Source organism: Centrocercus urophasianus, unplaced genomic scaffold (assembly GCF_019232065.1).
Source record: "Centrocercus urophasianus isolate 14NV4802_14NV808 unplaced genomic scaffold, USGS_Curo_1.0 seq_54, whole genome shotgun sequence".
Taxonomy (NCBI): Eukaryota; Metazoa; Chordata; class Aves; order Galliformes; family Phasianidae; genus Centrocercus; species Centrocercus urophasianus.
The window spans coordinates 643,197-662,007 of NW_024885133.1; the positions used below are offsets into that span (position 1 = coordinate 643,197).

At 44.3% G+C, this 18,811-nt stretch overlaps 1 protein-coding gene across 6 annotated transcripts in view; it reads right to left on the reverse strand.

Annotated features, from left to right (window-relative positions):
- Nucleotides 1–18,811, reverse strand: part of ARHGEF18 (Rho/Rac guanine nucleotide exchange factor 18) — a 42,235-nt gene that overhangs the window by 8,723 nt on the left and 14,701 nt on the right. For 2 of the 6 annotated variants that reach the window (XM_042835615.1, XM_042835609.1), the window contains exons 11-26: nucleotides 14,118–14,185; nucleotides 12,560–12,623; nucleotides 9,507–9,657; nucleotides 8,630–8,742; nucleotides 8,350–8,490; nucleotides 7,256–7,506; nucleotides 6,468–6,593; nucleotides 5,210–5,327; nucleotides 4,554–4,802; nucleotides 3,770–3,846; nucleotides 2,699–2,877; nucleotides 2,231–2,322; nucleotides 1,741–1,929; nucleotides 1,001–1,135; nucleotides 382–512; nucleotides 24–80 (exon numbers count right to left, since the gene is read on the reverse strand). In XM_042835615.1, the coding sequence (XP_042691549.1) occupies nucleotides 24–80; nucleotides 382–512; nucleotides 1,001–1,135; nucleotides 1,741–1,929; nucleotides 2,231–2,322; nucleotides 2,699–2,877; nucleotides 3,770–3,846; nucleotides 4,554–4,802; nucleotides 5,210–5,327; nucleotides 6,468–6,593; nucleotides 7,256–7,506; nucleotides 8,350–8,490; nucleotides 8,630–8,742; nucleotides 9,507–9,657; nucleotides 12,560–12,623; nucleotides 14,118–14,185 (2,141 nt within the window). The remainder of the gene's footprint in view (nucleotides 1–23; nucleotides 81–381; nucleotides 513–1,000; nucleotides 1,136–1,740; nucleotides 1,930–2,230; nucleotides 2,323–2,698; nucleotides 2,878–3,769; nucleotides 3,847–4,553; nucleotides 4,803–5,209; nucleotides 5,328–6,467; nucleotides 6,594–7,255; nucleotides 7,507–8,349; nucleotides 8,491–8,629; nucleotides 8,743–9,506; nucleotides 9,658–12,559; nucleotides 12,624–14,117; nucleotides 14,186–18,811) is intronic. The other 4 variants (XM_042835612.1, XM_042835611.1, XM_042835610.1 and 1 more) reach the window with 4 other exon arrangements.

Genomic DNA, 18,811 nt, shown 5'->3' on the forward strand with positions numbered 1-18,811 from the left:
TCTTAACAGCAGAAGGAAGGTACCTGAGACTCAATGGTGGGCTGAACACCACTGCTGTCATCCTGCCTCGTTGCATTGCTCTGGAAAAAGACAGAAAGAACAATCTGTGCTTTCTGGGCACTGATGGTGCTGCCAGGACATATTGAAAGGGTTCACCTCACAAGGGAACACTGTTTATAGCTGGAGCAGTGATTGCTCCCATATGTTGATGGATACCAAGAGTACTTGAATCACAGGCCATAAGCACATACACGGTCATTACAGTTGGCATTAAAGATACTGCATCCAGTGAACAGAACAACCATGATGCCTCTCAAGTAGTAAGTTATTAAGCACTGTTACAGCAACAAACCAGGAAATGCATTCACTGCACACACAAACCCAACACACAGTTTGAGATCCTTCTTCTGCATCGAATGGGAGCTCTGGGAGCTGCACATCTGAGCTGACGGCAGGGCCTCTGCAGTCCCACTGCCTCTGGTCACCACCACTGTTCTTCTCAAGACTGTTATCTGAAAGAAGAGCAGTATGTGAGCAGCCCACCAGGACAGAGCCTGTGGACACCCACTGCATAACACAGCAATGAAAAAAATTCAACGTTCAGCAAGCAGCTGAACTCAAGTCTCCTAGGTTTTTATGTCAGGCTTGTTTTTCCAACAAAATTGCAGTTCTATGTGGAGCTGTTACCTCAACCTGCACATCCTAGTTACTGCACCTTTAACGTCACACCAACAGCCCTACTCTGCTCTCTAGTGTTGATACAGGGAGCAAAACAGAACATGCTGATACAGCACGCTAGGAATTTATTCTGATCGTCTTCTCAGAGCCTCCAGTTCCCTTAAGAACTACATATTAAATGGGGCTCTGATGCAAGACAGATATTATCTCATAGTCACTACAGAGAAGATAGTGAAGAGCTAAGCAGCTTACATAGGTGCTAGACTTCTAAAAGAGCATAGCAGCAAACAGGCACAGGTTCCCCACAGCTCCTCTTTCTTACTTTTATTTGAAATGGAGGCACTGTCAGATCCCCCAAAGGTCTCTGCTCTCCTGGGGAGCCCCACTGCACAGCTCTCTTCAGACTGACAGGATCCATTTCCTAAGTGAGTGAAGATAAGGTTCTGGAGATTTTCAGCTAGGAAGGAAGAGAATGTCATTTAAACAGCTGTATCCAACAGTGAGAAACTCATCATGCTAATAACTTAGATACGCATATAATTTCAACCTCTCTGTACATTAAAAGATGGGGCAGTTTCAGAGATTTCCTCATTTTCTGTGACATGTTCTTTATGACAGGCTCTTCATATTGCAAATGAAGCTGACCTCTTCCTTGAGCTCAGATTATCAAGCCTTGAATGTTCTTTTTGTCAAACTAAAAATGATGTTTGTGTCTAATTACGCTATTTTCAGACAGGTTATTTTAAGCTAGAACACTTGTGATTATATTTCAGAGTTGGGTTATTATTAGGTCGCCTTGTGATCCATCTGAATAGATTCGTTTGAAGATTCCACAGGTTGATCATTGAAAAGGAAAACACAATTAAGAAATAAAAAACCCACAAAGCTGAGGTCCTCCACCTAAAAACACAGCTGCATTCTGCCTATCCTGCAGGCTGGTTTTGAGTCTGAATTGCATTACACAGAATTATTAGAAGACCGTTTTTGTGACTTGTACTTGGGTCCTACCTGCTTATCCCAACATCTGCACTGCAGTGAACACAGTTTCCCTGCTGCACTTACCTTCTACCACTGCAGACTTCAGAAGTGCCTCTCCTTGCAGACTTTCTGGGATATCCCCCAGAAGTAGCAGCCTAGACTGGGATCCTTGGGAATGGTCTTCAAATCCATACAGCTCAGACATTTCTTGATAAATTTGTTGTTTCTCAGTTAGACTTTGCACAATCAGGTCATCTTTTATGTTCAAACGCTCTAATGGAAGAAACAAACTCAGTTTTCCCTTCCAAATTGCTGTTAGGAGTACAACATTCAGTTTGGAAGCTTATAATTCGTTCCATAGTCAGAGATGCAATCAACAGTCGGGGAAAACAATAACAGAACACCTCACAAAGCACTCAGACATTAATAGTTCTTTTCTTAAACTATTTCTATGCAAACCCTGCACTACCTGAAAAAATTTCAGGAGAAACTTGGTCACACTTAATAACAAGATAGTCATAAATCACAAGAGATGCTGAGAAGCTGCCCGTGGAACAGATATCGAAGTCATTACCTTGGAATTCTCTTAATTTCGCTGCTCTTGCTTCAGCCAGTCTCCTTTCTGCTTCAGGTTCACAAAATGATCCTCCTTCTTCATCAGGACAGCTGTAAGAAGTGAGAGACAAATTTGTTTCATTTACACATTAGGTAATTTAAAATCATCTCAGCATTCGGACTGAAGCTTCTGCCTAGGGTGTCGTTTTATCTTGTGTATCAATATTTTTCTCTCATCCCTTTTGACATCAGTGAACCAAGTTATAAAAAAAAATAAAGCAAAATGAAGTCTTAAGCTATTTGTTCCAGCATCTTTTCGAGCAGCTTCTGTCCAGTAAACATGCACCAAGCAGCTGCTTCAGTCTTACAAAGGAAGTTTACAAACAGCTAGAAGTACTTTTTTATGATGAACTGACACATGCGAGTCCTGGGAAGGGAAGGCTGATGAGTGGCAGATGAAGCCTTCCAGCCTGCAGTCATTATTTACCTTTCTACAGCTCTGCGGATGTGAGCCATCCAGGAATTCCTCTCTTCTTTTGAGCCTGTGTGAATTTCATACATCTCTGGTCCTTCTAGGGAAGCACTAATTAAGAACATCGCCTTTTCCTCATTAGCTACCTCTCTTACAATCAGCTTTTGCAGCGAGATAACTGGTGGCTTAGAATCCTATAAAAGAGAATATTATTTATTGCACTGTATCATACACATTTCTTAGAGTTTGTGCTTCTAAGTGCCCTCCATCTTCTCACTGCACAGGGCTACACAGCCACCACGACACAGCAACGCAGTAATTTTCTTTCTGCTATGGTGCCACTTCTGACACCTGCCACTCTTCACTCACTAACCATAAATCAAAACATACAACACAGACTGCACACTTCAAAAATAAGAGTTCTTGCTACTTGACTGAAAATTAAAGCAAAGGTCCAATATTTGTAACCTAGGAAGGTTTTCAGAAGAGAATGCTTCTTTGCAGCTGCTCCACACCATAATCTACAGTGAAATTAAGGAAATGGAGCTGTAAAACCGATCCATCTGCTCCTCTCACTTGCTGCATTTATCCGTGGAGGAGTGATACCTGGACTGGTTCTATTACAGTCATAACTGAACTGGAAAAGGACAAAGTATACACAATCAACTGCTCTGAGTACACCTGTGGAAATGCCCCAGGAAAGCAAGCAAATCCACTGAGCATTCTGCACTGCTGTAGTAATTACATCAGCATGTAATGCTTTTTCTGTGTTTCCTTCAGGAAAATTCCCTGCCCACAGCAAGTCCTTGGCTATTGCACCACACACCTAGCCGAAATGGAAGATCGTTTTCCCCTTCAAACTGATACACAGAAGCAGATCTTATTTGCAAGTGCCTTTTAAAGCAGCCTAACAAAGCTCAGTGAAAGGCAAAGTCACAGCACAAAGGAGAAGCGCTGAACCACTGGCTTGTTTATCAACTGCATGTGAGGCCAGCATAACAACTAACATTTCTATTTGTATTTTTTCTGTCATTACTCTCATAAATATTCTAAGTAAACACATTAAATAAGATGACCAATACCTACCACTGATACAAACACGTATTTTTGGTCCTTTTCTTGTAAGAGCAGCAGTACATCGTTTAGCAGGACTGCCAAAACATCTACAGTAACAAAAGAAAAAGACTTTGATTCAAAGAAACCAGCACAGACTCAAAACACTGAAGCTTCCAGGCACAGCCTGCACACATGCAGAGCCAGCAGAATACAAACAGAGCCAACCCAAAGCTTGGAAGCACCCACAGAGGCACACTGCATCTGGACTCCAGTGGTCATGACTGAACGTATCTCCCTCAATGGCAGACCATTCTGAATCTGCAGATGTTCACAGCACCAGCTTCTCTTGGCTTCACTACACCTGAAGCTTTTCTCAGAACAGCTGAACAATGAAGCTGTTAAAATGTTCACTGATGAACGTGGTTTTGATTTTCTGGATAAACAGACATTCTGCAGAATAAAGGTGTCACAGGTTTGGCAACTTCTCCATGCATGAGCCAAGAGCTTGCACAGTACAGTGCCTTTCCACAGGAGACAAGTCGATACGACTCAAAGCTTCGTCATTTACCTGAAGGTCTCCCTCTTGAATTGGAAAGCAGATCAGACAGATAATAAGCAAACAGCATAAGGAACTTATCATGCACCATTACAGAGATGCTTATTGGACAAGCCAGGAACAGAACAAGATCTATTGCCTCCAACATCCTATTAAACAAGTGGGTTATCGTCATCCTTTATGCTCCATCAATCACTAATAAGTAGTTACAGAACAAAGACAAATCTCGTTGTACTTCTCCCATTCCTGGTCCCTCACCTTTGAGCCGTCCTGACGCAGCCTTCCAGTACAGCATCCCATCCAGCAGAAGCCTCCTCTGTCCCATGTCATCCTTACGGAAGAAAAGCCCATTCTTGCACTTCCCAGATGATTTCAGCTCCATTTTATGCATAATCTCTTTAAGGCGCTGCCCCTTCTCACACTCATTTACTATGGCATCGACATGAGTGATCGTATACTTAATTAAATTAAGGGCATGGTTCAGATCTTCATAATCCTTAGTTCCAACTAAGAGAAAAGAACAGCAATTAGTCCCATTTTCAACCCAGGAATGCAATTATGAATCAATCAAATGTTTTAACATGAAGGTTCCTGACTGAGCATTTGACAGTATTTCTCAAGAGCTTGAGCCTATAAATAAGTTAATTCCTTTCGCTCTGCATCTTTAATGAACTGCTAGGCTTAGCTGCTACAATGCTGTGCCCCTGAACTTGAAGCTCAGTGTTGCTTCTGATCCTCTGACGAAGCAAGACTGACGTGAATCTGCATCTAGAACTGCATCTCCAGCTAACTAGGAAGTAAGAAAGCTGCTACAAGGCAGAACCAGCCTGTTCCCTTCATCTGAGGAAAGAACACGGGGAATAGAGAGACAGGATGAGAACTGTCAGGCTCCTAGGAAAGATCAAGCAAACTACCTTCTGTATTCTGAATAATGCGTTCCACCAGGACCGGGTATTTGGTGATGCGCTGCGTAACCAGAAGGATGCACTCCTGGACACCAAGTCTCCTCACAATGGAACAGTTGCCAATTTTCTAGAAAACAAGACAGATTCTTCTGTCACCCGTTTATATTTTGTTTTTAACTCCCTCCCTTTCCGTTTACACATTTACAAAATTAAGTTTAGCACCACAAAATGAGCTGTGCTCTGTTACAAAAGCAAAACTGCTGATAACATCAAAAAATGCCTTTATTACTAGAAAAAAAACATTTTTGTTATCATTTTCAACTACTTTTAACTGAATCTGAACTGTTTGCTAACTGAACGCCTTCTGTAATGGACCAGTCCTTAACTACATAGGAAAGCATAATAATTTTAAAACCAAACCCAAACAGCCAAATTATGAATTAGTGTTTATTTTACCACTGCATGATCACGAGGATGTTGGTGCACAGAAATGCTTTCCTGCTTAGAAATAGAAGACTAAAGCACCAAAATGCCACCAGCTGGCCTGACTGCAGGAACAAAGCACTGCTGGGGGCTGAATACAGCACCCAGATCTTTCTTTACAACAAAGGCCATTTGTGTTAAAACTCTGCTTACTGGTTTAGTTTCTTTAGAAGAGAAAGCCTTTCTCTTTCAAGGCACCTAGTTAAGAAGAGCTATAACCACAAAATCGTGCTGGAAAGTTCACACAGTATCACTTACTAATGACTGGAACACGAGAACACCACGGGCTGTGCAGTGCCAGCTAAGATTCAGGTTACAGGCTTCCAGTCTGGCTGTGCTTCTTGTGCCTGTCCTATTAATTGTGCATTACACTGTACAGCAGATCAACAAACTGCCCTGGAGCCAATCTTCTGGTTTTGGAAAGATGATGTAGTGGGCAAAACTAAATTAAGAGTTCCTGGTTTTCCTATGGTATTTTTATCAACAGTATTTATCAAGCCAATTTACATAGATGGCCACACAGCACGGCAGTCACGGATGAAGCCATGAATAGAACCAATATTCTACTTCCCAGAACTGGGTGCTCAAGAAAAAGATACCTGCCCACCCCAAACAGCTCAAAACATTTAGAATGCAAGCAGCAAACAAGCTATCAAACAATGAGAAGATACCTCTTAATACCTGCTCATTCAAAATTAAGATATCTTCAAGTATAAAAAAAGAACTGAAAGAGTTCAAGCATACTTTGCACAGCAATAATGGGAGGCTTCTGATTGCTGTTTACCTTTATTAAGTTTTGGAACTTCTTGTGGCTTTGGAGCAGGTCCTTATAGTGACTAACAGCTTCATTGTGTCCAGAACAGAACACACCGTATTTTTCTTTCATTCTCTCTCCATTTTCACCTGAGAACTAAATGAGAAATAAGTATTAAACACATGAATCATTAACCTACAAGCACCCCAAGACCCACGTTTAACATAGTTTTACATTAACTGAATCCTGAGACAGCATTTCAATATTTCTTATTTCTGTTACAGAAGAAAACTGAGAGCTTAAACAAGTATTAACTGACTGCTGTCTTAATGCAAGTTTTTAAGAGGATTTCTGAGCTTCTGCGCTTAAAGACCAAGGATTGTAAAAGGTGAAGAACAACTACAACAAAAATGGCCACGGTACACAAAAAGAAATTGCTGCATCCACTCATTAACAGAGCAGGCACTAAACTTAAAAGCAGCTGTCATTAGTAAAAAAAATTAAACGGTCAGAACCAAGAAGCTCAGCATGAAGTGCATAACAGCTGTGTTTGGGAAGGACACCATCAGCACATTGCTGTACTTTCAGCACAAAGACCAAATCACTCACTGCATACCACACAACGAGCACACGTGTGCCTAAAGAGCACCCACTGAACACCTCACTTTGACCAGACGTGCTCCTGGCAGCCACATTCACACATACAGACGATGCTCTTAAACCCAGCCTTCTTTCAACTTCTACACAGCCACGTATTTATCTTACAATCAGCTTTTCAGGTGCTTCATAGCATCAAGAAATCTGGCACAGTCTCACACCTGTTTTACCAAGAGGTCCCCAATGTTCTGGATCATGTAATTTCGGTCACTGCCTTCTTCCAAGGACTCCTTTCGCCGCTCCTTTAACTGGAGCAGGAATTGCCCATGCATCTCCAGCAGCTCATCCACACAGGGGAACAGCTTGTTGATGACTGCATTTGAGAACTGCAGTTCCTCTTTCATGGCTTTGGAGTACACCTTCAGCATTATTTTCAGTGTTCTGACGTGGTGCATTTCAGTCTGCATTAGTTCTGGGTACGGGGAAATAAAAATTAGTGCTCATTTAGGCAGCATGCCGTGACCAGTGAGAGGAGAGCAGTCTCTGAAAGTCATCATCTTCTGCAAGGGACCAAACCTACTACCCAAGTAACAATAGCTAGAAAAACAACCCTCAACTGCTTCTGGTATCAGGGGCGACAGATAGGATGAGAGAAACGAGAGGTGATATTCTTAAACTGCAGCAAAAGCAGCTTTATATCAAATATCAGGAACAACTTCCCTTATCAATCAGAGAGCTTAATATTGCAGCATTTTTCAGAGATGTTTATTAGCAAGCAGAACAAACAGCTGAAGTCTGGGTACAGCTGATTATACAACAGCAGACACTGACAGTGAAGACTATGTGACATCTTGTCTCCTTCCAGCCATACTTTGTACCATTCTAGATCTTGCTAGAAGCCAGCTATTCTGAAGCTGTCCATAAACTTCTTCTAAGGTATTACATCACTATCAAGGAAAGAACATAACCACAATTAAAGCACCTGAATTTGCCCTGCTAATCTCTGAATCAAACAGTGACCAAGAATGACCCTGCTTGTTTAATATCACCTCCCAGTAGAAGTTGAGCTTAGGATATTTCCTAATTGCACAGCTAGGTTTGCTGCTTACACAGGCAGAAAGATAAATACGGGTTGCTTAAAATCGTTATGAGGAGGACTTAGGCACACTGAGATAAATAACAGACTTGAAAGTTTGTATTCAGTTTCAGTTTCCAAGCACCAGCCCAACTGGAAGCTCATAAAAACAACCATTTCTGTTGTTTCAGAACAGTGACACTACAAAACAAAGTTTTAAAGAATTCACAGTGCTCTTACCATAAATGACATCCTGCCTTTTTACAACTTCTTTCTTTTGCTTCTTTGCATAAGACTGTTCCACTGCAAGGCTCCAGGACTCTGCCTCAAACTCATGAGCGTCTGTTTCTATTTCACTTCGGAGGGACAGGGAATACGCATCTAGACCAAAAGCACATTCGATTTCAACAATTAATCTTTATCCTTCATTACCACCAGCAAGGGTAAATACATCTCAAGATGCACTGTATGCAGTTTCCTACTCGTCCGAAAGTGCTGAAAAACACAGAAGCTTCCGTACCTTCCAGAAAAAGGCAGTCTGCTGTTGAAGGTGCAAGTGAGACAACATCATCTGAGGTCTGCTTAAACTTTATAAATCCTGAATCCCCTTCATCCATGTCTCCTGAAATTAATCTAAGCGGCCAAAGAAATTAGAATGAGGGACCCAGACAGAACATTAATATTTTTTAAGTTTTTCTACTTAATAAATAAAAGCCAACTACTTCAACAAGCAGCTTTCCTATAAAGCAATGAAGTTAAAAAACACAAAAGCTACCCCTGCACTCGCAGTTTACACAGACAAATAAGTGTAGCACATTGATCAGTGACACAATGCAGATTTAATTAGAGCAGCAAGAGCAAGGATGCAACTTCTAATCTGCCATAAAAAACAACAGCACATCACCTGCTGACAAACCACAGCCATTTCAGAGTACTAAGGGCAGTTTCAGCGAGGACGGAGCAGAACTGTGGTATACAAGAAGTGCACAACCACACAAACCAGCAGACAGCTTTGAACTCGTCCACTATTTTAACCCAGGTATCCTGCAATTTAAAGCACTGTCCTTCCACACGAGTCACAACCAGCACAGCCCAGCACAGTGATCTCAGAAAAGATTCTCGAATTTCAGCAAGTCTGAAGATAAAAACGCCCATTCAAACCATGCTCCAGGCAGGAATACTCGAACACTCCACTATCTTACAGTACATCTTTGCGACACAGCACAGAGGGACTAAAGACAGACTGTTATTTTAAACAACAGAATTCAGCATTAAGCGCCCAACGATCCTCTCTCAAGCTCTAAAACACGAGCCTCGTTTTATTTTTAATCGGTTTTCTTTTCGGATGGGGGAGGGGGCGGCAGCAGAAGCCAGCGAAGGAGAAGTAGTTCACTCACCCCAACTTGCCGGCGGCTCCTGCAGTACTCAGCGCAGACGGAGGATTTCCCCTCTGGGCGATAGTCATGCCGAGGCTCCGCGGCAGCGCTGGGGTGCCATCAGGCCCCAGGAGCAGGCTCCGGGGCTGGGGCTGCTCCTTCAGGGAAGCTGCTAGCGAGGCGAGAAGCGAATTGGTGCTCAGAAAGTGAGGCGCACACTGCAGGTCGCCCGCTCTCAAACCTCTCTCCGAATGCGGACGGAGAACGGACAGGATCTTGGATGTCAGAAGCTCGTTGTCCAAAAAGACATTTTCATTCCATTTTCTCGAGAAGGAGCCACAGAAAGACAGCTCGGGAGCAGCGGGGATCGCATGGCTTCTGCCGCTGCTTTTTGAATTTGTATTCCCCATGCTCACTCCTGGCTGCCCTCAGACCTGGCACAGTAAAGTGGCCCCAGAGATGCACTGTTTTTATACTACCTGTGATCCTTCTAGAAATGTAAAGCTGTCACTTAACTTACTGTATTGGCTAAATCAGCAGGTCTGAAGTGCAGGAAATTGGTCCCTACTGTGCCCATTTAGTGTGGAAATTGCAAAGTATCTTCTCCTTTAGTAAAACACCAGAACCTACACACCATTATTCACATCCTACTGCATAAGGGCACAGAACATTTCATGGCAAACAAGAAAAATCTGAGATCACAGAAAACCACAAGTTCTCTGCAATGCTTATTGCTGCTCAGCCATTTCTATCTGCGCGCTGAGCGCAAGAGACACCAGAGCTAAATTTAATTTTCATCCTGCAGATTTTTAATGCTTTTTAAATCTGGACAGACTACGAACTGGAAAGACATTTAAAACTTTAATCACTGTTATACAATACATGAAGCCTGTAATAGACTTACGAAAATTGGATACAACTATTTAGTACTAATGTCTGCAACGAATGATATGAAACAGGAGACCAAAGATGTCCTTTTATAAAAGGAACTTCAGGGAAGTTGAGGATGAGGAATCAGACAATCCTCAAACCTTCTCACTGGCAAGGTCTGTCTTCAGAGTGCTTTTAAGGACATGGCAGTGGAAGAATCCTCACCTTGGAGGCCCTGGATGCAGGCTGTCTCAGCAGTCAGACTGACCTCCATGCCACGCTGTAGCAGCTCAAGAGCGCCTTCAACCCCAGCCTGTGCCCACCATCACCAATCTACAACTTTCCTTCTGGCCTATTCAGCCCCCAAAGCCCCCTCTCCTCGGTCTGCACCCCTGCTGAAGATCCCTCTCCCCTCACACTTGTTTTCCTCAGCCAAACACAGGACAATCAAGGCATTCCCATTTCTATTCATAAAACAGGTTTTTCCACATTTCTTCATATCCCTGCTCTCCACCCCAGCTCTGTGATCTCACTCTCCTTGAAACAGTTGACTGGAACGGCAGGAGAGCTTCAGAGAAGGTTTCATCAATAACATGTAATGCAAATAACACTGCAGCTTTACCCATTGGCAGTTGAGTTTGGAATAGTTTGCACATGCACACAGCTCATTCTCAGCCTACAACAAACCGAGTAAACTGAGATCCATTTCCCCATCCATCATCCAAGCAAAGAGCTTTAAGCCCATCCTCCCAACTAAGCAAAATAAGTGAATGTTGGTGGGATTGGCAAAAGAGAATTTCTTGAACAAGACCTCAATAACAGATGAGATCCATTTCCATTTGGCGAAGTATTGAAATCAGCCACCATGCTCTCTTTCCTTGCTTCCAAGGCAAGAACAGAAGAGCTTTAATTCACAACGGCAGGTCAAATCTCAACACCTGAGGAAAACATGGGGGAGGGCACAACTTGAATCTTTAAGACGCTCCTCTTCTACACTCATACCTCTGGCTTCTTTTGCTGGGCACTGCAGCCTGCAGTGGGTAACAACACAGCCCATGCTATCAGCTGCTCTTCTAACTTCCATCTTCTGCTTCTGACCACAAAAAACAAGCAGTGGCTGCCTAGCCAAGTCTGCACCAACAAAAAGCCATTTTCTGAGTTCAATTAGCACTGTCTGCACACTGCTGAGAGTCCGCATCGATCGCTGCTAGCCTACAGCATCAGACCAGACTGTGTACCACAGAGCTGTTCCAACCAGAAGCCCTACAGCCAGCATCTCCTGTTTTCTTTATTCCTCCTGGCTTCCTATTTTAGTCTCTGCTCCTTTCCCTAAGTGCACAAAACCATTTTTGACCGTGCAATCAACCACTCATCTTCTCACAATAATCATTCCCCTTGTTGGTAAGAATTGTTTCATGAAGTACTGCTTGAAACTCAAGCCAAATGATACCTAATAAATATATTTGTAGAAATCAGAGTAATACCCAGACATTCAACTCCATTGTGTTTCTTATGCCCATCAAAGCAGACCGACCGCACAGCAGAAGATAATTCTGTTCTGGTATGGCAAGTCACCTGAGAACCCGAGAAGCAATTCTGTTAATGCACATCTCGTATCTTCTCCCAATTAAAATGCCATTTAAATCTCACAACGACAGCTACGATGGTCTTCTCTAGTAGCAGAAAGCCCATTTCAATGCCTGTGCTGCAACAGACCCTTCTTGCTTCTCATTTGCGCTCCCAGGTCCCTTTTCCCCACTTCATTTCAACAAAGATTTCTGTTCAGACCATTAGCACTGGCTCAGCTTAGAGGTTTCTAGCAACCACCAGCTGCAGGCAAGTTTTAAATAGACAATTATGAAAATCTGATGTAAAACAAAGTTCACAGTTCTAGTCTTTTCAGAGGCCAGAGAATAGACAATCAATGAGAAACTAGCTTATCGATCCCCTTTCACCATGATATTTTGAGGTTACACAGCAAGAAGGTATAAAGAAAAATAAAAAGATAAAGAGATAAAAACACACAGGAGATTGCCAGGAGCCTCTCAGCCATTCCCAGCAGAAAAAAAATGAAGCCATCTTATTAAAAGAGACCTTCTCTATACTTCAATAACACACTGTGTATAGCCTCTAAAACATATTAAAGAAAAAAATACAATTGAACAGATGAGCCTTGAGCACAGAAATCACTCTTTAGTACAAACCTGGGGAAATGCACTGGGACGAACTTTGTGCAGGTCCAGAAGGTCTGTGCTGCAAATCTTTCTGCTATGGGAAAAAAGACAACAGTCTTACACATACAGCCCAAACTTTCAGCCCAAAATAAATCTGATTTTCCCTAGCATATAACAAAGCTGCATGCAGGGGCCCACACAATTTGACACAATAACAGCTCTGATTTCTCCACGCTCCAGAAGAACAGCATGCAGACATGAATCCCATACGTAAACGTTCCATCAACTATAAACCAAACTGAAGTAAAAGTGAAGTTACAGCTGAATTAAAGCCATGACCATAAGAAACACATCCATAAAATCCTTCACCTTACCCTTCAGGTAAACAATCTCCACCTACACTTCACTGTGGTTTAGCATAAAGCAGTAATAACTAAACTAACACTAACCCAAGCCAATGCCAGGTTTCATCCAAAGTAAGACTGTTCAAGGCCCAACATCCTTGCTATCTGCACAACTTTCTCATCCTTACCACATTGGGTACTACAATCCTCTGAGACTCCATTTAGCAAAGACAGACAAAATTAAGTAATGAGTTTACAACAAATGGCTGCTGGGGAGTCTTGCTTTTCACCCCTGGCTCCATTCTCCATATCATTTTGTGCCACCATTCCCTCTTTGTTCTCTTCAGGAGCAATTTGTAAGGGGCGACTCAAGAATGAAAGAATGATAGCATGAATTTTTATGCTTAAAAGGAAAACGCACAAGGCCTGGAAAAGTTTGAAAATATACATGTTAAAATAAACCCACAAAAACAACATCAGAACATTCCTACACTCTAAATCACTAAAGGCTAACAACATTTCCTCTAACCCCAACAGCCCAGGTTTGAGCTGTTACGCTCTTTTCCTCTCAGCTCGTAAGCTGCTATCAGGCTCTGAAATCACTGACAGTTGCAAGTTCAAACAAACCAAGCCCTGGAGTCTGAGCAGATACAAGAAGGAGGAAACGATTTTTGAAACCAATGCCAGAATTGAAAAAGTGAGAGATACTATCTGAGACCAAGCCCTGAGTTCATAAGCAATCACATGCACCCCAGTGACAGACAGAACCTGGACAGCCTGGCAAGACAGAAGCTTATCACAGGTTGAAAATTAAACCACTTATTCTGCATTGCTCAGCTTAGAAGCAATGTGCAGCTGTTACAACCAAACTCCTCTGTGCCCCTCACTCTGTCCTCTGCATTGAGGTGGGACAACCCAGTAAGGTGCAGTCACATGAAATTCAGAGGTATGAAATAATTCAATTATAGTTAAAAAAAACAACATTGCTTTGAGCATTCTTTTAAATGCTAGCTCTGACAGACACCAGCAATGTCAAACAGCTTTCAGAACAATAATGGACTGTTCAACTTTTCACTACTTACATAAATAACCATAATGACAAGTGGGTGATTAGTCAGTGTCTGTTAAAGATGCAGGGCAGGATTCTGCACTAATTCTGCACTAACATAACTCAGTACACTTCCACCAGATCAGTCTTACTGTCAAGCACTGTTATTGGTAACAAAACACATTTTAAAACCCACCTTGGTTCTGATGCTGCTGCATTCAGCCAGCAAACCCTTGCAGTTCTTATGGACATTCACTGCACAATCTGAAACACACACAAGAAGTCTTAATTATTCTTGCTGCTCTCATCTAGGGAAAGAAAGAGAAAAGAGATAAAAGATCTTTACATTTTGGAATAGATGCAGATTAACCTGGGGTGCTCCAGTGAGCATCCTCATGCACGCTCTGGCTGTGGTTCCACACCATGGTTGGACCTCAAACATCACCCAATGTTCTCCACAACTACCAAATAACTGAAATATTTACTTGGCCTTAAACACAACTAAACAAACATAACAAAACAAGTCTGACAGATGAAGCCCCCTGATCAGAACGATGTTCACATGTCATGCAGCTGCCACAACTGCAGGACACCTGAGCAGAGCGCTGCGCTGGCAGGGCCTGCCACACATTAACCTTGCACAAAAGCCATTGCTTCTCTCTCCTTTGTGACCTTTCTACCAGTATCTTACCCCTGCAAGAAAGGCACCCTACAGAACACACGAGCTATTATTGCATTGGTGAACACACATCAGCAGCAAACAAGCAGCTCAGTAAAAGCTATGCCAGAATAACACACAGCCAAGTGACAACAGCAACCCCTGAGAGGAAGGAGCAGCTGTAGGGCTGTCATCACACAACAGGAAAATGAGAAATCCTTCCTGGTCTCATGCTGGGTTGGATTCCACCCAGTTTCTGACTGGGCTCCGTCAGGACACAGCCCCACAGTGCTGGGGACGGGGACAGGGGGGTCACCCAGCCCTGCTCTGCCCCACACATCACTGCTGCTCCCCAGACCCACGTTGTCCAGCCAGATGGGGTCATGCACCATTCCTACACACCTTATCAAACAAACCAGACACTGATACTCCCTGCCATTTCCCTCTATTCAGTGATCATGTCCAATTCTTTCCTACTAATGATCAGTAGTTGTATTAACAGTAAGCAGTCCTTCCTCAGAACTTCGGCTGCCTGGGTAAGCTAACTGTAAAGGGGTATTAACTTTAAAATATGTTCCAGCTTTAAAACCATGTACTTGTTCAGCTAAAGACAACACCTTCTACCACTTGGTTGCTATTTTTCATCAGATGCAATGACATTCCTAACAGTGCTGTGCACTGGTTTCCTATGCTGCCAAAAGATTCTCCACACAACAGGAGAGAACATACTAGAAAATGGGGAAGTGCTGCAGGAAAGTCTCAGAAAACCAGAGATAAACAGGAGGACTTGGCTCTGAAGGACAACTCGAAATGCTGGGAACTCACTGGTTTCCAAAGGGCATTATTTTCACCCACATAACAGAGCCACATTTTGAGAACTGGCAGAAGAACCGGGCTGTTTTATAAGCACGATTCCTTTTACAAAACATATCCCACCTCTCTCCCTTTTGCTGAACCAAAGACGCTCCCAATCAGGGATGAGAACAAACCTTTGAATACCTCTGAAACGGATTTCCTTTTCCTGCACACCAGGACTCTTTGCACTCTTTATTCTCTGGACAGAGTGCAGGAGTCAAGAAAGCAGCAAAGAGAAAAAAGTGAGGGACACAAAAGAGGGGAAGTCACAGGAAACTGAAGAGACTGAGACTGATACTTAGGAGCGAAGACAAATACGAAAGGATCATTACCGACTGACACTAATTATAGATGCCTAATATTAGAAAACATCATTTCTGGGTCCTTCTCATGTTGTATGAGGAAAAAAACCAACACAAAACCAAACGTCCAGCCTAAGCCAGCAAAGACACATTCACAATCAAGGGAATCAAACACCATTAGTGGTCCTGTTTATGATCGAGGATAATGAGACAAATAACTGGTTAACAAACACTACCCTTATTAATGAGACGCTTTCCCAAGGGCTCCCAGAAACCAACTTCATTGGGTAACACAAGAAGCCCAAGAAGCACAGCGTGGACTCCCAGTATGCAGGAGGGCAGTGAGCAGCTGAAGAGGGGCACACGAATACATTCCCCCCCCAGCTGCAATGCCAGTGTCTGATCCACACCACAGTAATGTCCCATAAGTGCCTTCCAGAATTGGATTCCAGGACAAAACTATGACTCACCAAATATTATGAGCATTGTGACCCTGACCTTTGGTCTGGAACGGTACTGCTCAGCAAAAGAACTCTTAAAAGGTCACTTGCAGACAGTCACAACTAACGCTTAGATATAAAATGTAACTACTGATGTCTTTTCCCCTCCTCAAATATATATAATGTTGGTGTTTTTAAACAATGGATTAAAAAACAACACCTTTAAAACACTCAAGTTCAGGGGAGGACACCTTTAATACTATTTCTAAGGCATAAGGAGCTCACGTACTGCTCTAACACTAAGGATATCCACTATCTGTTAAATCCAACCAACTAAAGAGAGCTGTGGGTAAGGAAGCTTCCTGGTAAAACAGCATGTTTTTATGCTTTCAGATGTCTGACACTTCAGAGATCAAAGAGAACCTCAACCTTACACCACACAAGGTTATTATCCTCTCCTGAACTGACAAAGAAAACATGTAGCTCCGAACGACTCTCATGTGAATGATTAACACAGAATGTAAAACCTGAATTTAAACCAGGATGCACAACACAGCAACAGAGAAACACCTCAAGTAGCCTCAGTGCTCCTGAAGAAGCAGAGCAAGGGGATGATACAACTCCTTAAGGAGGAGGAGGAGTTTCAACTGGAACTTGAAGAAGTTTCTGTATTTGGTGAATCGAGGTCACGCACCTCCAGGAACTTGGAACAGATTTAACTTCATCCTGGCCGCTTCAGCAACCAATGTTTGCTTATCTTGCTAACATGTCTAATTGTGCAGAGGCAGAAACCAAATACTGGAGGAGTACACAGCGACAAGATACCTCGCATTCTGAAGTGCCAACAGCCCATGTGAGAAAGCAACACCACCACACTGCATTCAGCTTCAGCTTCCCCTCTGCTCTCCCAAACCAACCTATCTCTGCTCTTGTTGTCAAAACATCACACACTGGGGCCGGCGTTGTACCCAGCACTCTGGGGGTGTTCAGGTCTTCTTCGAGCACAGAACCCCAAACTGAAACAGATGAACAATGCATGCTTCTCCATTTAAACAATACAAATTCTAATCGGTGTGTTATACTAAAAGAAACAACTTCCATCTCAGTTCTGCCACACAGAACCCTTCCCCCACTTCACAGGAACCCTACAGGGCTGAAGCAGCAATGATGACAATCACAAAAGGTATTTAAAGCATTTCATACGTAAACATTAGGTGGAACTTCAACACACCGTGTCAGATGGCTCCTGTTTGACAGCCATACTTCACAGGTTTATTTTTATACCACACCAAAGAGGATTTAACTATTATGTTCATAAATTTATGAACACAAATCACAAAGCCTGCTGCAAAACTCTTTCAAAAGGAGTTGCAACAAACAGCTAAGAAGGAACAGTTTATTCTCTTAGTTTCACACAGAAGACACACAGACTACAGTAACAAAACCACAGCAGAGAATCTTCGAACGACAGTCAATGATTTGGCTGGTCTACCGGGGCAGCAAAACCAGGCACAGCATCAGACACATTTTCCCCCAGAGTTCAGGTATCTGACGTACACCTGGGGCACCGCTCTGTCATGCAGCCCCGGCGCTGTGTGTGAGCAGCAGGGACGGGGCTCCATCGCCCCAGCGCAGAGCTGCTCGCACCCAGCTGTGACACGAGAACCACCCGCACACGAGGCCGCAGCAGCCCGCGGCTCCGGCTCACCTCCCTCAACCTCAGGTACGGGCCGTCCCACCACACGGCGCCTCGGCCCCACGCTGAGCCCCGACCCGCAAACCCCGCGGGATTTACCGCGACAACGAAGAGCTCAGCGCGGCGCCGAGGCCGAGACCCGGCTCGATCCGCACCACCGACCCCGCGCGCCTCCCCCCGCCGCGGGCAGCCAACGGCCTCCACGCCCGGCCCTGCGGGTGGGGGCTCGGGGCCAGGCGGGTCTGCCGAGGCCCTGGGAGAGGCACCGCGAGGAACCGGGGCCCGTGGAACACCGGCAGCCCGGTCTCTTACCGGACTCCCCGGGGAGCCGCCGAGCTGCGCTCTCCGTCCCGGGAACGGTCGCCACAGAAACAGGAAACGCCTCTCCGTGTCCCGGAAGTAAAAAGGGGCGGAGGGCGCGAAGCCGCGCATGCGCATTGCCGTACCGCGCAGGGCCGGGTAGGGGGGTCAGCGCGCTCCTCGGCGTTCCTGGGGAAACTCCACCCGGGGGCCGCGAGTCATAGAAATAAAGAAGAACCCGAGTTGGAAGCGATCCGCAAGGATCGTCGAGTCCATCGCCGGCTCCGCGCACCAGTGCCCCAAACCCGCGTCTGAGGGCCCAAGCGCTCTGAGCTCTGGCAGCTCTCCTGTAAGGAGCCGCAGGCCGCCAGCAGCTCCCTTCAGCCCGCCCTGCTGTGCCGAGCAGCCGCTCCTCCCCAGGTGCAGAATCCAGCCCTTGCTCTTGTTAAACTCCACGCAGCCGGTGATTACCCAGCTCTCTAATTCTCCCTCTGGAAGGATCTCTCTCCACCCTCGGTGGAGTCAACAGCCCCCAGTTTTGGAGTGTGAGCGAACTCGTTCAGAACACCTCCTCGTCCTACGCCCAAGTCATCCAGGAAAACATGGAAGAGAACTGGCCATAAAGCAGAGCCCTGAGGA